This window comes from Merops nubicus, unplaced genomic scaffold (assembly GCF_000691845.1).
Source record: "Merops nubicus isolate BGI_N331 unplaced genomic scaffold, ASM69184v1 scaffold10026, whole genome shotgun sequence".
Taxonomy (NCBI): Eukaryota; Metazoa; Chordata; class Aves; order Coraciiformes; family Meropidae; genus Merops; species Merops nubicus.
In genome coordinates, this window is record NW_008612931.1 from 74,850 (window position 1) to 100,534 (window position 25,685).

Below are 25,685 nucleotides of genomic sequence, written 5' to 3' on the forward strand. Positions count from 1 at the left end.
CTGGAAATACATCTACAGTTTCTTCAGGTAGAAATGAGCCAGTTTAAACTTGGCACCCAAAGTTTTTTTCTTCCTAGCCCAGTGCGGTGCTGAAGAAGAGCTGAAGAACTCTTCCCAAAGCCTTGTTGCTTTTGCACTTTTTTTTTTTTTTAACACTGAACTGTATCTCTAAATGTCTGAGGCTCCAACATTTGTAGAATCCTTCATTCCACAGCAAACTGAGACAACATGGGAGTCTCTTCATTACTGTGCCACTTCTATTTCAGAGTGCTCATGAGAACAAAAAAAATCAGTTTTACATTTCATGGTAGAAGAAACAGGATAGTGAGTTGCACTAATTTCATGTTAAATGGACTACCAAACTTAAGTTTAGGTTGCTGATTCACATTTTGCAAGTAATTTTCCAAGCAACTAGTTAGTGACTGAAAATGTTAAGGGCTATATTCAAATGAAGCTTTTAAGAATAACTATACAAGCTCAGTTATATTCTGCAAACATTTTGGTATTATCATCAGGCTCCTTCCTTATTTTTACACTCCTATTTTTAATGTGTCCCTGTAAGAAGCAAAACCAAATTTCCAATATTCTCTCAGTCATAACGTGATGATATATGGAAACTTAGAAATTACTGTAGTAGTTTTCCTAAGGAAAAGTATGCAGCAACTCACACAAGCAAATTCTTTATACACAGAACTTAGAGTAAGAGCAAAATATTCTGGCCTGTGTCTGTGAAACTCAAGTAAGCTATATGAAAGCACTGGAAATTTTCAGGTAAATATGCATTAGAGGATTTTACTAGATCTGCAAAGGCTACTGACTTACAGGAGCACAAAATCAAACAGTAACGACTGAAAAGAAACCAGCAACAGACTCCATGTTTTTGTTAGCCCAGCTGCAAAGACTGCAGATAAGGGAGAGCTCATGAAGACTGAAACCATTTTTCACTTGCAAAAGAAGTCTGAATATGGTAGCTGACACACAACAGCAAGATCATTTGGTTAGGTTTGTATCACCATGATAATGCTATATGGGTTCGTTTGATGAAGAATTTAATTTATAAAAACTAAAAGCAACAGTTATATTTACACAGAGACAAACAGAAAAGGTAAGGGAAAAATAATTACCAGGGGAATCTCTCCTATTGGGATATTCTGCTTTAACTGTGAGATCAGAATTAGTTTCCAGTCCACACCCCCAAAATAAACACCGTTTGCTGCAAGAAAAGTAACACAGCATACCTTTTTCTGCCTTGCTTGTATTATGTTTTTCAAGCAGGAGGTAACGAGGACTTTCAGGAAGAAAAGGCAGAATCAGGACTTGAATCAAGGAAGGAACAATGATTGCTCCAAATAAGTAAGGCCACCGAGATTCCTGCAAATGGATGCAAACATAAGTCAGTAATACCCTCCTCATAGTGATATTAGGAAGAAAAATACTTCGATGGGAAATGTGTTAACTTCTCATAATTCAACATTTTGGTGAAGTCTGAGCTTTGCAATCAGTATGAATATTTCCACCTCAGATCACCTTCATGGGCCAAGGAAAATAGAATTCAAGCCACCAACTAACTGAGAATGAAAAGAGAGATGTTGGGAAGCCAGAAGACAGCAATCCGTAACATGTACTTCCTTCCCTTCAGCATCAACAACTACACACGTAAAAATGTGATCTATACTCAAGTATATATTCTAAAAGTCATCCTCACTCACAGTAGTATCACTCATTAACTTTAAGAAACAGTACAACACTATTTCCATATAGTTACATACACCTGCATATTGTCTTTTAATCTAATTGATCTAAAATATACAAAATATAAAAAAATTAAAATATAAAATATATTAGTTCAGTCCCAGTCCTCTAATTGTTACAGTATGGGCAAAATCCTGGTAACACTTCAGCGAAGCTGGAGTTTAGCAAAGTTTTGTGGTACTTGGTGTAGTGCAGGCAGTGGCTGTTCAGTATTTCACAGCTGCTGGGAATGAACCAAGTTGGGCTGAGGTCTCACTACAAGCCTCTTCTACTTGGTAAAACACAACATTTGCCTTACAGGTACAACTAACACATAATTGGGCAGTTGTCATTTCCATTCAGAAAAGAAGACATATACAGTTCAGCACAATTAGTGAAAGATAGCTACATAATTTAACAAGACAAAAGAGGTTGTCTTTATGAAGGTTTTCTCTTGCAGCCAATGACTCCACCTTTTAAGCTGGCTTCCATGGTAACTTAAGTATAAGAAAAGGGTTTCACTTATCCTCCTGTCCAAAATCATTGGCTCTTAAACAAGTCCTTTGGTATTATGATACTGTAACTAAGAAGAACACATTATCCTGTTTCCCACTCTGACAGCCTTGTTCCCAAGTCCATGAAATAGAAAGTATTTTTTCTATTGCCTTGTGAGTGAGCTACTAGAAGTCTTCAGCAAGGACCTGAAACATGAGAGCCATCTGCAGCATCTCCATCATCACAAAGCACTGATGATCCCTCTTCTGGCAAGTCACACAATAGAGAAGCCAGGCAGTTTTAACCTGCCAAAGCCCCACTGCAGTGTAGGTGAAGAGTACAAGGTGCTGCACTACCCAACACTATTTATATGTACCTACTCAACTGCTAGCAGAGTTCAGATAAAACTTAACCTTGATAATTTTCTTTGAAGTCAACTGAAACAAGGTTGCTAAAATCTTCAAATGCATTTGTTATTTAAAAACAGCTACAGCTACAGAGGGTGACCTGAGCAAAGCTCTTTAAGGAGAAGGCCAGGAAAGGCATAAAGAACTCATCTAGCTCTCTGGGCTTACTCTCAGGACAAGATAATTTCAAACAGCTGAAGGAGAACGCTGCCAGCAGTATTACTGTATCCTGCAAAAAGGCCCTTGATCTGTCCATGGTCTTAAGATACCTTCTGTTCCAATTGAACACCAAGATGTTTTTTAGCCACTTTCTCCAAGTTCAATATTCATCTATTTAATTCAGTGCTTTCTAATCTGAGACTTGGTTCTTAATTGAAAAGCCTGCTGAGACTTCAGTGGGCCTTACTGTTCAGACATCATGTCTAGCACATTTTCAAAAGCTTGGCTAGACCAAAGGCAGATTGCACAACATCCTGGCTGCCTGAGCTCCGAGAGGCACCAGGGGGTTGGATCTCATCCCTCCATCAGAGAGAGTCTACCCATTCAGATCACATATTTCCCTAAACAGGGCTGGGTATATTTTATTTCAATACAATTTTTCACAGTCAAATCAAAGGTCAAACGTCTTCAAGCTATTTTCTGTTGATAGTTTTTATATTACATCTCCCTATTTCAGCAGTGCTTAAAACACAGGTACTGCATGGTATGGGATGTAATTCAAGCCCCAGACCTGAACTGAGGCCTGAGATCACTGAATAACTCCCAAGTAAAATACGTGGGATATCTCATAACCATACTTCTCACTTGCCCCTTCAGTGATAGATTTCATTTTAGAAAATCTCATGGGATGGGAAAACAACTTAGAAAAAGGATTTATTTCAAACAGTTTAAAGTTTGAAGTTACCAGTCTTCCTGAGAGCCTCCATTACCATGAAGACTTCAAAATACTATTTCATCACTCCAATTTTTTTTTTAATACAGCTAAGTGTAGAACTTCACCTAATATAGGAGAACCAAGAGAGGCAAACAATCTGTTTATAAACTAATGAGCCTGAATTTTATTTTAAAAACTAGAATATTAAACCAAGGTTAAGGCTTTAAGAACAGCTAACAGTCACATAAGCAAAATAGGTACCTGTTGTCAAGAATAACTTAAGAAAACAGGCAGTATAACGCATCAGTTTCATTCTATGTCTGCCTGAAATAATCTCCTATAATATAAACACACTTGCTATGTACCATATAAAAAAAGCTTATAGGGGTTTTTTTCTTACCATACTTCTAGATAAAATTCTCCCTCTTGATCTGCGCATCATATTTCCTGTAGGTTTTTTCCACAATGATAAGGACACTTCTTCAAAAAAAAAGTATCCCCTGTATGTTAACATTCTGCCAAACTGTGCAGACTTACTCGGAATAAGCTTTCACTCCTTTTAAAGTCTCCCATAGTTTATTGATTTTTCAGTTAGTCATCACATTTCTATCCAATAGCTCTTCTGAAAGTGTTATTTTGAAAAAGCTATGAATGAAACTGAACCTCTGAACTTTTCCTTTACAATAAATAACAGAGCTGACTGCATAATAAAAACCCCTTGATTTTCACCACAGAAGACACCGAGCTTCCTTTATTTCCTCTACGAAAAATTTCTGGTTTACTTTTTATTATGGTAACTTTTAAAACCTTAAGGTAAACAGTCATAAATATGCTCCTGCTTGCCATTGTTGGCATGACTTTATGAGTAAATCACTGAAGCCTATGGAAACTTCATCCATTTCAAAAGCTTTTGGGTGATGTCTATTCAACATTATGTTTCGCTTCCTTTTCTCTTAATTTACATTATCCATGTTCAAATTCTTTATCCCACTACAGAAAGGAAATGAGATTAAAATATCCATAAAAAATTTCTGAAAATCAAGCTGTATATATCAACCCTATAAAAAGAATTAAAAGAAGCGGGGAAAAAAATGTTTCCCTAACCCCTTTACGAAAGAACAGGACAGGATACAAGCTGGGACAGTGCTCGGAAGCAGTAATAAGAGAAACATAAAAGATGGTGTAGGTATAACTTAAAAGACACATTAACACTTTTACCTCAGTTTTCATCAGTAAGGAGAAGCACATCAGCACTGCTGAGAGAAATGGAAACAGCCACATCCCATTTTATCTCAGGAAAAACTAAAACATTTTAATTACAGGGGACCTGACTCATCACCTGCTCAGAACTGGTACAAATAACATGTCAAGATGGTAAAATTAACTTTAAACTGTCACATTATTGATATTTGCTTAGGCTGGAGCATGAAAAACATGGCTTTGATCTATTTACAGAAGACAGCTAAATAGTAGAGCAAATTTAACAACCAAAGGTTGATTATATAATAAAGTGCAAAGCTGCAGAAATACAAGGTGAGGGGTGAGGAAAGGGATAAACCATGACATGAATTCATCAGCTGCATACTAGACAAGATTAAAGTATGCTGGAATACAGTAAAGCAAATAGTACCATGTCAAAGAATCATCAGCTAAAATGAAGAAAATGGAATTTTCTGTAACAAAAGGTGGAAAAGAAACTCACATGAGAAATGTCAACAGGTGTTGCTGACAGATGAACTATAGCTCCATATGAAGTTCAATCATCTATTCAAGCACCAGTTACATTTCATATTTTCACTAATTAGGAAGATTTTGATAAAATGTGAAGCCATTCTCACCATGGAAAAGGCTAAGAATACAGACATAGATATAAAAATTTTTAAAAGGGAGAACTGAATCATAGTCAGGGTGATACAACAGAGGTGGGGAGCAGTTCTGTACTGCCCTGTATGTGGGCACTCATTTTGGTAAAGATCTAGTGAAGCCATTTAAGTACCCCAGTAGAAGATGTATGACAGGATCAAAAAGAATGAGTAAGGAAATAGATAACTGCCACAGGCTCTACTCTCTCTCTCTCTCTCTCCATATGTTTATTTATTTAAAAAGCATAATCTGGACATGCATCTCACTCCCCATTCTCAACTCTGTATCAAGCACTACAGCACAGTCAGGGTCCTTGTTTGCTCTCTGCCCTGGGTTTGGTTCTCTGTGCTGTGGAACCCCCCAGCTCCAGCTGAGCATCCCTGACCCCAGCTGCCCCAGGACATGCTTACTGCATCCCTCTTGTCGGGTTATGGTGGGTTTACTAGAGTGCTGAACATGTCACAAACAGCAATGCCATGTAAAATGACACATTTGACCCATTTTATATGCGAGGAGCAAAAGGACAAAAGCCTCTTGTATCCAATATAAGATACTCAAAATGGCCAGGAATTAGTGATTTGGTAGTTCTGTTCTTTTTCATGTTCCTATAAGAAGCAAGAACACATTTAAAATCTTATTTTGGCAAAACATAATCAAAACACAGAGGCAAAAATTATTACATTTAATACAGTTTCTAGAAGTCCTGAAGCATCTTGCCTCACCTCCTGCTGCAGCCCCAGAAGGTTGTAGGTCCCTGTGTTTTTCTGTGTCATATCTGCTAATCCCATAGGAACATCTAAGGTACCCTAGGGCATCAAAATGATACTACATGCTTATGTTCAAGCAATTGAATCTTATCCTCTTTAGTAGATACTTGGCATGAAAACTTTATATCAGAAATATTCTGTTTGACACACATACACACAGAATGATATCCCCACTGAGAACAGGCTGAGTAGACTTATTTGGGTGTGCAAAGCTGAGAAGACTGCGTAAGTTCAGCACCTCACTGTTAAGCTGTTACTGTGCCACATAAAACACTCCTAAAGGTAAAGGACAACCTCACTGGCATGGAGCCAAGGACTGAAAAAGCATTGAGATGGAACTAATTTCTTAGCATTAGAACTGTCTTCGTTAGTTCAAGGGTATGGCACAGTGGTGATGATCATAAGGCAGATGAGAAATGAGTGCTTCTTATCTCAGGCTTCAGACCAGCTTCTCCCACGAGGTGCAGGACAACTACCTTCCTTGTGCTTCTCTAAACACTGCTCTATAGGCTCCTTGGGCTTTAGCAGGCACTAACCTCCCCCTTTAACAGTTGCATCCCTGCTGGATAGAATTTTCTTTCTGCATGACCATTCCTGTAACCCACTTCTGTCAAAATACGTTTTAATAACAGAGTTACAAATTGCTTACCTTCTCATTTGAAACACAGGCAACCCAGACAGCATGCATAGTTCATCTCTGTTCTGCATCCACATCGATATTTATATATCATTACTACAAATAGAGCTCTGACAACAAGATTACTCAAGTCTAGATGTCTTCCCAGGTATTAAACAGTACATAAAGTTACCAGACTTAAGGCTGTACAATCCCAATCTAAAATTCACAGAAGACAGTAGGAGGTTTTAGTTACTGAGTAAACTACCTTCGGATCAGAACTTAAAACAGCCTTGAAAGCGGTTGGTGTCTAAATCTCATGACCTCCTGTTCATTAAATTGCATGTTAGGTCATGTTCTACATATTGAGAGGGAGAATTAAAGTGTCTGTTACAAGTTCCCAAGATGTTTTTTGGCTGACTTTTTAATAGAGTAACAACTAGCTTTTTACTGAACACTTCAATGGCATGATTTGTCTTCATTTCTTATTAATTTCTGAGAAATGTAAACACTTCTGAGAAAAGCAATGGGAAATAGTGAGCTTTCAAATGGGATTGTTTTCAGCAGCCAGCATATAAACTTCAGCTTCTCTAGAAAGAAACATTAGAGGTATGTTGGAGCTACACAAAATTTCTGACAAAACTTCCTTTCAGCTATACATGTAGACTCAGGTTAAAACTTCTATAAATAACAAAATATAAAATAGTATATTAAAATAATTGAAGAGGATAAGATTCAGTTCCTCAAACATGACCATACCTCCCTATGGTGCTTGACCAATTTACCACAGCATTAACATCCTATTTGTAAAGGACAAATTTACATATTGGACATGAATTTGCAATAACGGGCAATTTTACAAAGGACAATGGATATTGAAACTGATCAACCAGAACCTTCAAAAAACGTTTAAATAGTTGTTATCTCCCCAGTGCGTAAAGCACACTGGGAAGCAAGTCACAGGTCAAATAATTTTAGATTTATTCCTTAATAATAGATTTATAAGTATTATCAGATACTCAAGCACTATAGAGACAGACAAATCTAAAATGTTTACTTGCTCATAAACTTCTGAAGCACAGTCCAACTAAGACAGGATAAGGTGAGGTTCACAGACAGATACTGCCTGTTATTAGGTTAGCTGCAACAAGTTCAAAAGTCCACCTTTTTAAGTCTGACGAAGAAGAAAGTCAGGGCTTAAATATATAGATAAGACAAACAAATGCTCTAAGTTTAACTATATGTGTTAACTGCTTCAGATGGATCAGAAGGAAGCAGACTGACAAATTATAAGCAACTGTTCTCGACTTCTATGCTATTTTCAAAAGTAGTTCTCCCTGATCATAAACATTCACCCAAACATTAGATGCTCTGCCACTAAGTCTGTTGTTCAGCACTACATAAAAATAAATATATACATCTCCATAGTTCTCTTTCTTCTATAACTACACTTCCACATCAGACAAATCCCCTCCTGCAGATGTTCTCCTTCCGAAACACAAAAGAGCAACATTTGAATATTACATATGGCAAATCAGACGTGTTGTTCCTAAAACTTCAGGAATTAAAGTTTCGTGGCACAAATTTAATGGACTGAAACTTATTTGCAAATACGACGTCCCACAGCTGTTTTCCCAGGCATTACTTAGCAAGTCCTGTACAGAAAAGGGATGAATAAATACCTTTGTGTCTGTCTGGGGGAACCAATAAAAAGTTGATTTACAGTCTCCAGTGAATACAGAATCTCAGCTGGTCCACAATAGATATAAACAAAATACCTCACTTAATGTCTCCATTACAAATATATCAACACCCACCACATCCCACTGACAGGGCTGGTGTTACAGAGCAGATCTCGTCTTCCAATGGCTGCTGTTGAACTACAAATATGCAACAACCCAGAGGGTCCTGGCAGCATTTCTGTACCCTCACTGGCACCACCAAGACCATGTATCTCTAGACTGGTAGCTGCACAGCAGCTTCCCTTGACTGCATCAACTATAGGGTGAGGTGATCTCACAGCAACTCGTAACTTGTAATTAAGTACAGGTGCTTTGATAAATTATATGGAAATTGCTTCAGCAATAAGAAACTCTGTGCCTTACAAGTTACCATGAGAAGATGAACAAAATTTCCCATTGTTATCTTAAAAAAAAGGAACCCAGATAATATTTTTAAACGGATTGCCATCTTCAAAATCACTACCTCCGGCAATTGTAATTGGTATATCTGTTTTGTAAGGGTGTTCTGAGCATTCTTAGCAGATATCAACCCCTTATGCATTTGAGCAGCCATTTACAAATGCCAATGTGTCTCCTGTATCCTTACCAGAAGGTTTAGAACACTCTTCTGGGAAGGCTCTAGCCTTTAATTCAGAGGTTTCCTTTTTACTACAAGAATATAAAGAGGTTTTGCTTCTGTGCTTTTAAGAAATGCTGTACAGGCTCCACAGTCCATGAAAATAGCAGGGACTAAGACAAACTGGAGTCACCTTTTGCAAGTCTGTCTGAACTTCAGAGCATTTACAGGAGTATTTGAAACCATGTCCTCAAACTTTTGCTCCAATCTTAGATGACTTCTGATTAACAGCAACAAAACAAAAATTGGGGACCAGAACTGATAAACCAGGTTTGTAGTTTATTTTTCCCATGGCCTACAATAATTCTTGCTCTTAAGATCTTACTGAGAACTAGCAATTTATATACAACAATAGGCTCCACAAAGCAGCATGCTTCTAAGGACGTAAACTGTCCCACTGAAATTAACAGGACTACTCATTTTTGGACACACAGTTTAATTAAGTCTTTGAGCTGAGGTTTAAGAGCCTTAGGAAATCACTCTTCAAAAGTTGTACATGAATACACTGAGATTTTTGTATTGTAATTAGTTATATTCAGTTCTGTGCACACTTAATACTTCACAGAATCACAGAATGGTTGAGGTCAGAAAGAATGTCTGGAGGTCACCCCCTCTGCTCAAGCATTGTCATCTAGAGCCAGGTGTCCAGGATCATGTTCAGAGAGCTTTTGAGTATCTCCAAGGATGGAGACTGCATGACCACTCCAGGCAACCTGTGCCAGTGCTGCTGGCAGTACTCCTCCTAATGTAGCCCAGGAACTCATTCACCTTCTTTGCCACAAGGGCACATTGCTGGCTTATGTTCAACTTTCTCCTTCAAAACTCCAGGTGCTTTTCTGCTAAGCTGCTTTCCAGCAGGGTGGCCCACAGCATATACTGGTGCCTGGGGTTGTTCCTCCCCAGCTGAAGGACTTTGCACTTCTTGTTGAACTTCACAAAGCTCCTGTCAACTCATTTCTTCAGGCTGCTAAGGTCCCTCTAGATGGCATCACAACCCTCTCTTATAGCTTAGTGTTCTCTGAAAACTTGCTGAGGGTGCCCCCTGCGCCATCATCCCAGTCACTGATGAAGATACTGAACAGGATTAGAACCCATACTGACCCCTGGGGTACACCACTAGTTACTGAACTCCAACTAGACTGCTTCATTTTGTTATATTGCTAGAATGCAACTAGGCAGAACAGAGATGTTACATTTCTCTATTTTACACAGCCAGATGTTTGAAATCATGGCAAATAAGACACTTTAGGAATTTGAGTGACTCTGGAAAATGCTAAACCAATGGATGCTTTTGTCCTACTCTAATGGAAGCTACAAACACCTTTATATATTCTGTAAACAGCATGCATCCATAAAGCATAAGCTGCTTTAATTTCCAAGATACTTCAAGCACCTGTCTCTTACTGCCACAAGAGCTCACGGCTCTATATTATGAAATAAATACCCACTCATGTCTTTAAAGAAAAATAACTATAGTCACAACCATGGCTCAAGGGGAAGATAAACATACAGAAAAAAAAAGCTCACAGAAAAATATGAGGAAACTAGTTGATTCATACTTGGCGTTGCCATGCTAATGTGCAAGATCCATTTTAAGAGCATCTCCAACAGACCATTTTGTCATTGGTGTTCACCTGCAGGCTGCAGGTCCCCAGAGCAATCTGAATTGCTTTCTTTTCTCATCTATAATTTACTGACCGTTTTTAAGGAATCCTCGAATCTGTGTCAAGAGTCTTAGAAAGAATGATCAGTTTAAAAAAAAAATAAACCAAACCAAACAAACCATGAAAAAAAAAACCACAAAAACACACTAAAAATGAAGCTTTGACAAGTAAAGTCAAAGCTTAGTTTTCAGAACAGCCTTCAACTGCACAGGCTGTACAACTACGTGTTCCATCATTGTCTATTTTAGTGCAAGTGAAGGAGTATAAAAGAAATTGGTAAAGCAAAATGAAAAATTACTATATAAACATTCCTAAATACACAACTATCTATTGCTTCACATATGTCATTTTAAAGGAGTCTTGTAAAGAAAATCAGTTTGACACAGCATCTACAGAAGTTCTCAGTTTGATTTAAAAAAAAAAAAGTCTTAACTATTCCTTCACAAGGCCCACTTGAGTAAAGAACTAACTTGAGAGGGTCTCATCACAAAGATCTTTCCTTACTAGACTTATAGTACAGTGTCTACAAAGTTCATTAGTCCTTGCCCAAATTTAGCTCATTATGCTGTAGAAATTATTTATATCAACAGTTTTGCTAGAGTAATCAGTTCTGAGGGAGGACAATTCAACTAGTATCACCACATGTCACAGACTTATTTCCAGTTAATTCCTCATTTAAAAACAAGTAATCTCTTGCCTGACATACATTAGGACTGCTCAAATGCCTCAAAATGATGCCATGTGAAATTGTAACTCATGTTGCCTCAATGACAAAAACCAACATGCAGTTAATAAAGTTCATAACCACAACAACTTACACAACAGTTTTGCAATATGACAAATTCTGAAGGTATTTAGAAAAAGACTGAGGAAAATCTAGACTAAGAAAGTGTGTCACTTAAAGACAAACTCTGAGTCTTCTCTGGTGTACTCTCTTTTGCATTGCTTTAAGTGTTTACCCAGCATGGGGTTAAGACCCATAAGAGCTGTTGAGCCTTAGCCCAGCCTTTTCTCCTCAAGAAGCTACTCCCATCTCTGATCATTGATGCACCAAATATGCCAGAATCAGGCCAGACAATAATCCCCCAAGGCAGTAAGTGTAAATTTGAATTTGTAAAACTGCAGTTGACAGTGCACTGGTCTCTGCTTTGCAGGGAGCAATCTGTCAGAAAAATGGGCTGGGCGATTAAATTGCAGAATCACAGAAACAGAGAATGGAAACACCTGAAGGGCAGTGTTTGAGGAGATGACAGGTCTGAAACAGTTCCTCTTTAACATCTGTTTTTTCCTTCAGTCAGATAGATGGAAAGCCGCACACGCTATACAATCAAAAATGCCCCAAATTAAATAAACTTGTAGCCAGTAGCAATAATTCAGTGCCCACATTACAGCAGGTAACATGATTGCAAACCTGTGGACCCGCACCAAGATGTCATCTACAGTTGCCATGGCTTCCTGAAGAATTAAGGTTTCTGGCTTACCGAAGACTAAACCAAGATGCTAGCACATGAAAGTGAGCACACTACTCTCAGCAGTCAAGGTGTTGGAGAGAAGCAGGTCATCAGCACATCTGTAATCTGATCAACAGCCAGCTTCACCATCATATACTTTTCCAAACCTCAACAGAGACATAGTAGATTTGGTTTCCCATAGGTTCTGACCTACAAGAATCAGAGTCTTGAATAAAAAGCATTGTTGGATGGGAAGGAATTAGACAGAGCAAAGAAAGAATATCAAACCACAGCAGCAGAGGATCATTGTGATGAGTGCAGCATTTCTTCCTCACATAATCATTCGTGGTAAGCATTGCACACTAAAGGAACACCTTCTTCAGAAAAAGTATTCTAAAACTAATACTGTTGGAGACAGATAGAAGTCTATATAGTCAGAACCCAAAAAGATGCCTGTAGTTAAGTTTTACAATCATTATTAAATTTTTTTTCTTTGGCATCTGTTCTTTTACACTGTAATTTTAAAATTGGATGTAGTATTGTTTGGCATGTTTGTGTCAATATAGCATGACATAGGAGGAAAAAAAAAAAGTAAATGGATTTCTGTAATATTGCAGCCAAAACGTTTCCACGAAAACCAGGAAATAAGAAAGTATTTCATATAATTCTGTTTTCAGAAGTATCATTTTGTCTGAATTATCTATATAATCTTATTCTCCTGGTTCAAATTTCAAACCAAGTTTATTACAGAGGAAGGCATGGGGGATGAGAAAGAGATTAAAGAGTTTGTTTTACTAGAGGAGATGAAGTCTAACTTGAAACACAAAGATCACATGTGATCGAGGGAAGACAAATGAAGCACACTGCAGTAGGTGAGGAAAAAGAAGAAAAAAAGAAAAATATATTAAGGGATAAATAACAGTCGACCAAAAGAGTAATGAGACTAAGTTGGCAGCACTTGCATGAAAAGGTACTAGAAGGAAATGGGAAGACTGTCAACCCTCAGCACTTCCAGCAGAAAGCCAGGGAAGGCTGAAGGAACAGGAAACAGCCAACCAGCCTTAAGGCAGTAACAGAGTCAAAGCTGACCACTGCCCTCCAGCACCCAACCTGGGGCTGCCCACATGCCTCCTGCTTCACCTGAGCTCTTCTTCATAAATAAAAGATTGCCAAAAAAAATCACTGTGGGGTTGCTTAACTTACTTGACAGAAAGAGCAGTAAGGACTTCCTGAATTGCCTCAAGTAGCACTCAGTGCTTCAGAGCTATTTTTATCACCTTTCTACATTTAAAAGAACACTTGCACTCAACAACAGAGGAAGCTGTAAATTAGTTTTTTATAAATGTAAGACTATGTGCCACAGCCTAAGAAAACGTTATCATTGTCTGTGGAGAGACTTCTACAGAACCACTGAAGGCAACAACTTCATTTAATCCAGATAAATACATCAAACTGCAACTTAAATTTTCTGCTCAAGCTGCTCCAGCCAGGAATCTGTTCCAAACATCACTCTGCTGAATTTCAGTATGCAGTTACCCACAGAACATTTATAAAAAGTTATTCTTGGAGCAATATTGTCCATGAGGTTAAGCCACTCTATCCTTTCTGTAGCTCTTTCTTGTGTTAACATGGTTCGATGATTTTCTCCCCCTTCCCTCTGTTTACTTGGCCACACAAGCAACATTGCTGTCACCTCACAAGGCAAGACCTCAGCCACATTTGCAGCCCTCCCCATGTCCATTCCTGTTCCAAAGTCTCTTCCAGCAAGATGCTCAACTTGGTCTTTCTCCCTCCTTTCTTCAAAACCATCACTGCTTAGATACTATGATTATTAAGTTACAAGTAATGGATACATAACAGAGCTCAGAAGAAAACTGTTGTGAAATCATGACAGAAGACAAGCATTTGTAACTAGAATTATTTACAACAAACTCTCATAGAAACAACAAGCCAAGTGGAAAACAACAAGAATTATTCCTGTGAGGTTTTACACCATGATCATTAAAATGCTGGATGCTGTTAGACAGACTTAAAGGTGGGTTTTGACACGCTGGTGCAAGCCAATTGCACAGAACAGTGATCACTGGCAACAAGCTCCTACTGATCACAAATTTCCTATTTGCTTTAAACAATTTATGAATTTTACAAAGGTAGAATAATATCCCAAACTGGCACATAACAGAATGGCTTAAGCAAATGCGGATGACCTCATCTGAGGAAAGCAAGAGTTGGCTTTCCAGCCACAGCTGAAATCAGTAAGATACCATGAATGCACAGCTGTCTGCAAAATAAGGTTGCTGTGGGAATACTGACCTTACTTCAAATGCAACAAAGGTTTCTCCAACAGAAAGGAGGGGAAAAAAATTAAATAATCTAGGAATGATTTGGTAAGAAGCTTTTGTATCATTAGAGAACAGAAGTCATGATGTCAGAGAGAAGCCTAGAACTAGAAAATAGCCTGCAAATGTCTTGAACCTACTTTGAACTCAATAGAACGAAGTGACAGAAATTTGACCAAGGTATTTGCCAGGCAGTGGAAAGGGCAAAGTGTTGCAAGGACTAAAGAACTCAGGAGAAGGACACCATGTTTGCCACCTCTCAGCTTCAACAGAAATGAACTCATCACACACTCTCTGAAGGAACGTTCTCTGGCAATAACTGTTCTTCCTGTCCCCTGACTTCAGTGGAAATCATAAAAAGCTAGGGAAGAAAATCTTGGCTTGGCCAAAATCAGCAGAAATTTTGATAAGACCTTAAATGAAGGATCAAAGTGCACTAGGGAACTGTATTTCAGTCTGAGGTTCCCCCTCAGTGCCAAATTTTATTAACACATTAAAAGGAAAATACATCCACATACGCAACTGGAAAATTCAAGCTGGCTCCAATAATTTTGCTGGAAATATACTAATTCACATCAGCCAAATCTTTGCTCCTTTTACATGTTCATATTACACATCTTGAAGAAGAACTAATTCTACAGGTAAAGCCTATTTCTCCTTACATAAATTAATGGCTATCTTTAATGGTGTCATATTAATTAACTGCATACTAAAGAAGCTTATAGAAGCAGAAACACAACCTTCAAAATTTGGTAGTGACAAAACCTGGGAGGAAGTGAAGGGAGAAGAGAAATAAAAAGAGTAAGCTGAAACCAAGAAGCATTTCCTATTCAAAATATCCCAAAGACCTAACAGGGAACAAGAATCTGCATGACACCTTATCTATAAAAGTGTATGGATGTTTCTAAAAACAAAAAAAAATCTCAAACCAAAAAACCACGACTACCTAAGGGCTGACATGCTAAGCAGTCGAGTCACCCTCTTGGCATTTAATGTGCTCGTAACAGACCAGCTTTCAAAGCATGAGAAGGGACATCTGCAGCAGCTGTACATTGAAGGTCAGTGAAAGCCACTTTAAGCTTTTTCATAAAATCTGTTGCTTTGGTGGGTCAGGGAAGGGGATTAATCTGTCCTTCACTAACGGGTAAACTGAATGAAACCATTTGCTTTCAGAAGAGCTGAACAGGATAAGTGAGCCTAAGAATAAAGGGACAGAGCAGGAGAGCCAGTCAGACACAAATAAGTGTCAGGGAGGATGGTATCATGTATTTACAAAGGAGTTGAATTTGGATGGACACAGGAGGACAAGCTCTCCTCATTTTTCAACTGTTTATTACTTTTGCTGGCTGTCAGAAGAGATTCTTAGTTCAGGCTTCACTGTGAGAGGATTGTGGCAGACGTTTCCTCCACAATTCCCTACAGATGAAAAGTATTTCCAAGTGCCAGCTTGAATAAACCTTGACTTTGTTTATTCAGAGTAACAACGACATCCAGTGGCCACCAAGTTAATCTCAGCCTATGACAGCAAGATAATCTCTTATATCAGAACAGATAATCTCTTTCCATGCAGGTATATATTAATTCTGCTCTTCCATCTCCTAGGTTAAACTAGAAGTGAATTACAAGGAACACAACAGTTGCAGTGCAAGAGTCTTCCTGCTTAGGTCCTCACACAAACTCTAACCAAGCCTTTTTCAGTTCGGTTTCACATAGAAGAATTACAAATGAAATTTGCCAAAACCCTTAAGAATTTCCATGGTACTCAAAGAAACTCAAAACCATCAAAACCAAATGTACATCAAGAAAGGGACAGGGGTGAGGGGTGGGAGTTAAAACTGCTTGCCACATCTATCAAACTCACACATACACACTTTTAAAAGACATGGAAGAAACCACTTTTTGAAGTACTTCAAAAGAAAACACCAATGTTTGTTTTCAACTTTTGTAAGGAATCTAGTCAAAACATGAAAATATAACACTTCAAGCATGCTTCTGTTCTTTAACATAAAATATTTGTTAAATACTTACTTGCCCAAATATTTCTGGCAGTCCCAAAACTTGACCAGTGAAAACACCAATACAGATGAAAATTGCTGTGACCTGACCCAATGAACCACGGATTTCCTTAGGAGATATTTCACTCAAATACATTGGAAGAGCACTCAGAGAAATGCCTATAAAGGAAGGAAAGAAATATATATAAGTCAAATTGCCATTTCATTATGCCAGATACAAAACCAATGTCTGTTGAAAAGAGTTCGAGTGCTAATCTCACTTTGTAATTCTGTGTCACAGAAACACGCAAAGAAAAGAATTATATCCACAGATATGAATTATCTTCTCTGCATGTCTAATTATTCTTGCACCATTTAATAACCGTAGGACTTATTATCTGCTTTTTGATGAGTAGCACCCAAAGGTTACTCAGAGATGAGAATCACCAGGAGAATGGATTTTATGTTTTGAATTTGCTCACCCCAAAGCCAGCAAAATCACATTAGCATTGGTGCAGGTAAGAAAAAAAAAAACAAACAAACCAAGCATTAGGCAAAGAGAGGAGACACTGCCAGATGAAATATTTTTCATGTAAACAGTATTAGCAGATGTTCCTCTCCATACAGAAGGATTACAATGAACTTTTAATGGCAGGCATAAAATAAGGGTAAGAATGCTGCTCAGAGTCAGGAGAAAACAAATGTATGACCCTGGTTAGCATGCAGACAATATTTACACAGCTTCAGATGTCTGGCTGTTTGGTGGCAGTCTGGTTGGTTGGTTGTAAATCTGGTTGTTTGGTGGTAATCCAGGATAAAAATTAGCAGTCAGCACCAAATTTACCCATGAACTTCACTTTGCAAGTGGTGGATACACCCACTTTCAAACAACCACAGAGTCACATAATTACACTGAGAGTGTAAAACTATCTTAGTTCGTCAAGTCTGTCTTTACATTGGGTAAACATTTCTCACTGTCTAGCCATCTGTGAAGTTGTTGAGAACCTCCCTGCTAGCTTTAAGACTATTCTGGTGCAGCAGTGCCTCCATGATTTACATCTAAACCAGGAAGATCATGCTGCTAGGAGCAAATGGTGATGTATCAAACCTTCCACTTATTCCTATCAGTATTAGCATGGGATCCAACAACTTCTAACACAAAGCAGCAAGCAGCTCTCATAGACTACAGCCTCCTAGCCAAAGGATTTTCATGGCATGAAGACAGATGCGCTCTACCAGGGCTAGAGGAGTAAAGCAGGAGGAATAACCAGGGTAGACAGCAGCAGCTGGCAACCATTCTAGTGTCTTCTCCAAACACCGGTCCTCCAACCCCTAGTCTGCTGATTTCACTGGCACAAAACAGCATCACTAGTCCCTGAAATGCCTCTAATGTAAAGAAAGATATAACTAGGTGATTGGAAAAAGGTTACACATGGCACAAGCATTTCAGATATGTACAGTGTGACAAAAGCTTACCTGCATCAACACCCATTATGATGCGGCCAAGTATGAGCATTTCGAATGACCCCGCCAACAAGGAGAGAGACATCAACAACGCAGCTGTCACTGCAAACACATTATTGAGCAGCAACGTACATTTCCTAAAAGGAAAAGATATTTTATGTACACACCAGCATCACAACAGTTAAATCTAGTCATACTGAAAGCACAGTAAGCTATTATTCTTAAATATCCACAAATAAAACCAAGAAGTGCCTAACAAACGCTGTCTCTTAGATGTTGTGTAGAGTTCCAGATTGCCGTATTATACCCAGATGGATACAGTTCCAAACCCATACACCACAGCTTTAAAATATAACATATCATCTTTAAGTAAAGAACTGTACTTCAAAGGCAGGGAAATTAGCCATTTACACATCCTAAGAACCCAAGTGCCATGCCTGAGACTCTGTATATGAATATAAACAACCATACTCTGGGTAAATCTATATATAGGAACCACAGAATATACTTCAAATAGCAATAAGCTGATATAACTACAGGCATTTTTATGCTACATATAGTTTTTACCGTTTTGAAAACTTCATAACACTGGCATATTTATGTCATTATAATTCACCCTTAAATCTATCATATTAAAAACATTATAAGGAAAATTATTTACTACTTGTTGAGTTTGAAAAAACACTTGGGGTCACATGAGTGTTAAAAATGAACCCTTTTCCAAAAATTGTTGACATTAACCAAAATAAAGATTTACGTCTTTTTTTTCCCCAATTTTAAAACTGTTTGGTTCTATAGCAGTAACATAAAAAAAATATATTTCAAAGGAAAGAAATGCTCTTTATGGAAAAGTATTAGTTTGTTAAAAGATATAAACAAAATAATAAAATTATATTTTTAAAATTTCAAAACATCTCAATTTCTCATTCATACTATACCAATAGCTGTATTTTCCACAGCTTTCATCTTTCAGAACTTTCTGCTCAAGTGTGAGGGACTCGTCAATTGAAAAGTGACTTGTAAGTCTCATAACTTCTGCAGAAGGAAATACTGTACAAAATAAATGATATGTAGAATTTCACAGGCCTTTGACAGTCAGACTCAAACACTGACATCCAAGGTGTCATTTCCTGAACACACGGAAGAAGAGTGGTTAAAGATATTAAGACAATTAGCTCTGCTGTGATCATTCTCTATGGGAAGATGAAGTAGATAAACCACACAGAACTCAGAGAATCATTGCTACCTTAAAAACATCTCATCCACAAATATGGATTTAAATGGCTTTTTTGCTAAATTACAGCCTGCAGGTGAATTGAGGGAGAAGCCATTAACCTCAGGTTCAACCTTGTGAGTGACTGAAAATTTTCTTATGACTCCCAGTGAGAGACCCAGAGACATCTGCTGAAGATGTGGTGGCCTCTTTACAGCATGTCACAATAATATAGCTGCTTTGCACTGCTTATGATTGAACACAAGACAAAACACGGTAGTTTTCACAATTCCATGGCAAGAGAATGATCATACACTAGGTCTTCTATCTGTGAGTCATCTCAGCTATACACGGCAAAGCAATGGAGCTTTGTTTGTACCAGGTTTTGCAGTCACTTAATTAACACAAGTCTTGTTTTGGCTCTGGAGGTACAACCCAATACTGAAGCCTTCAATCCCACTCACAAGAGCATATGAAGGAAACAACAGGTCTGAAAACAAATTTACCTGGAGATAAACATCACCGAAGATGCAAATTATGAGGAATCCACTAACTTTGACAGTAGGTGACACAGGCTAAGAATACATCAAATTTATAAGAAAACCAAAGTGATATTAAATTTGCAAGTATGTTCAATGGATTTTCAGTCTCTATATATTGTAATTACCATGCAAAAGAGGAATGACTACAGAGGCTTTTCTTTTCCAACGCAGATAGCAAACTGACCCTCATACTTCTCAAGTTCAACACATAGGTACCAACCAGAAATCTCCCACCCACTGAATAAGTCATCCAACTGCTTACAAGAAATCAATACATTTCTTACAGAAAATATTTTTAAGATTTGTGTTTTAAATTACTTTTCCTGCTTTCTAACGATTTTTGAACACTGACTGGATAATAGTTTGAAGATCAGAAATGAGACACAGCTCATTTAAAATACATGTTTATAAAATATAGCTGTCAAGAGTGATGATTTTACCATTTGAAACAGATTTTTCAAGTGGATATAATTTGAGAGGGCTGATGTGATTTAAATAATGCCAAAAATGGAAACAAAAATGTTCATTCAGAACAAACAAGTGCGATACATTCATCTGAAAATACACTTTACTCTTCTTTAATTTAAATAAAACCTATACAATGTATGTCTTTTTAGAAAAAGTTGGCCAGTAATCCCTTATGCTATGCAGCAAAGAACAGAAAAATATTGCCTAACTAAAGTCAAAGGATTTTGTCCTTGTCAGGTTGAAAAAAAAAAAAATTCAAACAAGAAAATAACATGCTCTTTAGAGTGTTACTCTATAAAACATGAAAAATTTTGGTCATGAAAACACTCTGCTGGGTGTCTGTGGCAACTCTGGAACTTCACTTCAGAAGTGAAGGGGCTGCAGGGGCTGTGAGCAGATGGAATGAGGGACTAACAAGGTCAGTGGAGAATGTGGCCTAGGACTGAGCAGGTACATCCCCAAAGGGACTGTGGCCCAAGGAGGACCCCCATTGGAGAACAGAAGAAGAATGAGAAGTGGCACAGAGAGGTTGCTGTGCACTGACCCTGACACCCTGCACTGCCTGTTCTCTCACTGGATGGACCAAGTGTGACCAAGAGGGGCCTGGAGTGATGGCCACCCTGGGAAGGTGAGAGGAAAGGTGTCTTAATGTTTGTCTTGTTTTCCAATGCCTGATCAGTACTTAAATATTTGTATCAACTGGTAATAAATTAAGTTAAATGCCCCAAGTTGAGCCTGTCTGCCCATGAGAGTAGTTGGGAAGTGTTTTCCTTTTCTTTAGTGTGACTCGTGAGTCTTCTCACCTCTGTTCCTCCTATTTCTCCCCAGTCTCCCTGTCCCACTTGGGAGGTGGGGAGTGACAAGCAGCTGGGTGGGTGCTTGGCTGCCAGCTAGGGCCAAGACACCACAAACATAAACAATGGGAACAACTTCTCATCACAGCTCCTAAAGAAAAAAAAAAAAAAAAATACAGCAAACCCATCCAAACACCCCATGCTGTCTGAGTTTACTTCCAGTCAGGTCATAATATATTCAAAACTGCTACTATCAGAAAAAAACCCCTATGCTTTCCTGGTCACATGGGCCAAAACTGAGCTACCTTAGCAACAAGGCACAGCAAGAAGAAACCAACCAAAAAATCCCAGCAAGTCAGTGCTTGCATAGCTCTAATATAAGTGATATAAAGATACCACAGTTGATAAAGCACTGCAGCAGACACATTCCCTACAGAAAGTCCAACCAATCTTATCATATAACTGTGCTCACCATATTTACTAAGCATGCAAACTTCCACAGTAATCCCCAAGAAAACCCTAAGAGGAAAAAAAAAAAAAAAAAAAGAACCCTAAGAAAAGACACACACTGATGTGTTGGTCAGACTACTTATTTCTCTCATATCCCATGTCCCAAACCACAAACTGATCGAGCAATTGTCCAGCTGGTACATTAAAACTATTGAAGCACAAATACCACACCTAGTTCTCCCACAGTTGAGAAATCTTACAGAGGGTTTAGAGCGCATTAATACCCCTATTTCTGTAACCAGGTAAACAGAGGAAAGGATAGTGAAGTGGGCTCAACATAAAGCTAACATGAAAAATGGTGCCAGACCTGGGAAAGAGAACTTGGACTCAAGTTCCAGTCCAGACCCCCACACAGTTCTGCTACAGCTACTGCACTAAAAACACTAGACTAGCATTCATTCAAATACAAATATTTCTGTTCCTTCCATTCAAATAATCCAGAATTCTCTGAAGCCAAAAGGAAAAAAGCATTTATGCAATCCAAAAGAAGGATGCTTCCAAAAACTTCTGATTGAGCACAGAGCTACATCCTAAGAAGCAGCTACATCCTAAGCCAAAGAGTAAGTTTTGCAAAGTAGTGCCAAAACTAATTCTGGCTACCCAAACTGCTGCATGAACATAACTTCCCAACATTTACTAAATCTGAAGCAGTCCTAAGAGAAGAGCCATTTGCTCAGTACAAATCAGTTTCAACAAGTATCCCACGTGAGACAGGCAGTGCACGCATCAGGTACACACTAACAGATCTAAGCTAAACATTAAGGATTTTTTTCTTTTTCTTTTTTAGGTATTTTGGATATTAAAAGCACTTGAGAATCTCTTCCTCAGAACAGTCCACGGCTTTTTGAAAAATCATGATTAATCTTTTGTAATTTCAAGGCTGTGATTTGCACTCATGGTATGGAACAGATCCAGAGGCCAGAATACAATCTTAGAGACCATATGCCTCCACAGCTGCAATAACTTCAATTAGGGATTTGAATTAATAATCTTGTTCTCTAAAACTCGCAATTGATAGAATGATAGAATTAAAATGATAGAATTAGTTTCACCAAAAATGTACTGTCGACTCAAAGTTGAGTAATAAGAAAATCTCTAGTAGCTTCACTACGGAGTAAATACGACACCTTACACAAAAAGTATCATAAGGAAACTGGTGTTTAAGTAACAAGCCGTGTTAAACTAGGTGTTTAAATAAAAGCCAATAAGAGATTTAATTCTGGATCACCATTTCAACTACAGGATATGATCTCAGAATATTGAAGTGGTAGCATTACTAAAATAATCCAGTTAAATTCCCTTAATCCCTTCATACTCAAAATGGCTCTCTGTACTTGAGGGAAGGGCTTCGTCCCACTCCTGCAAAAGCCTCCCCAGCAGTGGCCCAAGCAATGCACTGAGCACATCGCTCAGGAAGTTCGGGACAGGCAACAGCAGCTGCTCTGTGACAGAAGAAGAGAATTTAAATGATGAAGTGTCAAAGCCACCTCTGAACATGGGACTTATGCTTATGTGGAAGAAAGCTCTCTTTGCAAAAATTACTCTAAGTCTCTCTTGAAATAGGGCCTAAGAATCTGGTAATTTGGCAATTATGTTATTAACCTCACCGCAGTATGATTCAAGAGTGCTCTTTTTAAAGTCATACATTATTTCTGAGTAATGCTTTTGATCCCCTTTAGTTCGTCATTCTGTGTCAGTGTAAACAGAGCTCAGCTTCATCATACATACCACTCTTCAACCTACACGTGAACAATTTAACAGTGAAGTATTTTATTGTTCTGTCAACATTTCATAATGTGCCCCTCAATTACTGTACCAATATGCCAGTCTGGTTTCCTAGACCAGACGAACACACTGCAGTGTGAACAGCAAATTCAAGAACCACACTTTGATGAGCAGCCTTTGTCCAGTGTCCCTCAGAGACACAACCCCTTCCGGTAAGAGATCTGTTTTCATAGTTTAATAGACATAAATGTAACAAACAGGGGCAGAGTCTTCAAGATTTAAAGCTGGAAAATTTGATCTGCACCCATCGAACTGGTATATATACGACTGAGATCAGCCATCACTTTAACAATTCTGCACACAAAGCTGTTCTACTCTTCACCAAAAATTCAAGCCTTTTAAAACCCATTTTTTACTGCACTTTTTATTAAAGTAAAGAAGACTGAGTGAATTAATCAGGCTGATTCAGGCATATTTTCATATATTGAAGAAGTGGTAAAAGCCAAATTTATGATTTGGCAGAAGAAATTGCAAACCTGAAAAAAAAAAAGTGGTTATGAAGAATATTTAAGAAATTGAAATCAAATGATGAAATGAAAGGACAGAACAAATTAATGAAGAATGGATAATATATTTACAAAGAATACTGACTTGCTATAAGCATTATGTGGAAGAATCTGAAAACACTCTCTGATGTGAAAAATGAGATGCAGAAGAGTTGGGAGAATGAAAAACGGTGCTAGGAGAGTACAATCTAAAGCAATGGAAACAGACAAAATGTACAACAGAAAAGTAAAAACAGTGGAGGTTGATGCTCATATTTAAGCCTCCACGAAGACCTTACCCAATGATTTAACTAAGCAAAACTTTATCAAAATATATAGAATTTACAAATAAGGGAAAACTAAATCAGCACTTAAGATTAATACTAGAATGGCTTTTTTTCCCATGCCCTTCTAAATATAGACAAATTACAAATTACTCCTAAAATTCTCTTTAAAGACTGTATGAAACAAAAATTTGACAGAAATATCTAGTTAATACCAGCAGCAAAAATGCAAACACACACCAGCACAGATATTCCTAAAATATTTTATGCCCTTTGGTCAAATACTGCACTGCATAGAGCAGTGAAAGTGTTCCCAGGGTTGGGAAAGACCTAACACAAACTTTGCCCTACTTTAGGTCTTCAAACTATATTTTGAGTTGATTGAAGAAAAAAGAAAAAAAAAAGATCAAATTGATTTTACTGCATGACAAGTGTTGAGAAGCAAATGATACAAGTTTATAGCTTTATTTGTGAAAAGTAAGATACTCAGCAGACTAGTGAAACAAGAAGCTGCCAATCCTTTGCAAAATATTTCCTACTTTATGGTATTTTCCTTCTTTTCTTTTGACAATTCAACCTCCTTGACATCTCAACTCATTGTCCATTCAGAGTAAATGGCTTCTGTGACTCAAATGATGCACAGTAAGGCTAGAGAAAAAGGTACTAATTTTACTCTTGGAAATTCAGAACTCTTGGAAATAAGCCTTCATAATTTGAAGAGGCTTAAATTTGTAGTCTGGTGAAGAGGGTATTTAAAAAAAGAAAAGTAAACCCTTCTAGAGAGACTAAGTGAGAAAGTGCTTTAGAAAATACAGCTTTTCCAATATACTTACCGTCCGAAGAACTTCACAATTGGGGTAACAATAATGGCACCCACAAGGCCACCAATGGCAAAAATAGAAACAGTTATGGACCAGAGGAGAGTCAATGTGCTTTCATCCACTGAGAAGCCATATCTTCTTTCCCAGGTTTCATTGTAAAACTTCTTGATATACTGAAAGAAAATACATAGAAAAAATAAAAGCACTTTAAAAACACAACCAAGAGGAACAGAATTTCTTTTTTCAATGTAGCTGCTTACAGGAATCACCCTTCCTCTTCTCTATCCCTTCCCCCAAAAATGGGGTCTCGCTTCTAGATGCAATTGCATATACGGACCAACTGAACCAGTTAAAGCACATACATCTAACTCCATGCTAGTCATAAACAAGGTAGGGGAAAAAAAGCAAACAGGTAGATATGAATGTGTAAGAGGCCTATGAAACAGAAACTCCTACAAAGCAACACGGTTACCACTTAGGTTGCTGATACAACATTAACAGGTCTGTTTTAGCCTCACTGTGTAAACAAGCATTTCAGCTCCAGATGACAAGAGGTCAAAAGATCTCTGGAGCCCATCTTGTCCAGCCCCCCTGATAAGGAAGGGCCACCTAGAGCCGCCTGCCCAGAACTGTGCCTGGAGGTTTTTAAATATCTCTGAGGAAGGAGACTCCACAAAGTCCTGCCATCCATGCTTGAGAAGGTACTGCATTGCAGCTGAGCGCTGCTCATGGGCATAGCCAACCTCAGGCAGGTGATGTA

The 25,685-nt window shown here is 38.1% G+C and overlaps 1 protein-coding gene across 1 annotated transcript in view; it reads right to left on the reverse strand.

Moving 5' to 3' along the window:
* SLC2A9 (solute carrier family 2 (facilitated glucose transporter), member 9) overlaps positions 1–25,685 on the reverse strand; it is a gene marked incomplete at both ends in the record, with an annotated part of 92,812 nt that overhangs the window by 59,733 nt on the left and 7,394 nt on the right. Inside the window, 4 exons of the mRNA XM_008941713.1 lie at positions 1,239–1,371; positions 16,594–16,739; positions 18,036–18,160; positions 24,938–25,098. Coding sequence (XP_008939961.1) covers positions 1,239–1,371; positions 16,594–16,739; positions 18,036–18,160; positions 24,938–25,098 — 565 coding nt within the window. The remainder of the gene's footprint in view (positions 1–1,238; positions 1,372–16,593; positions 16,740–18,035; positions 18,161–24,937; positions 25,099–25,685) is intronic.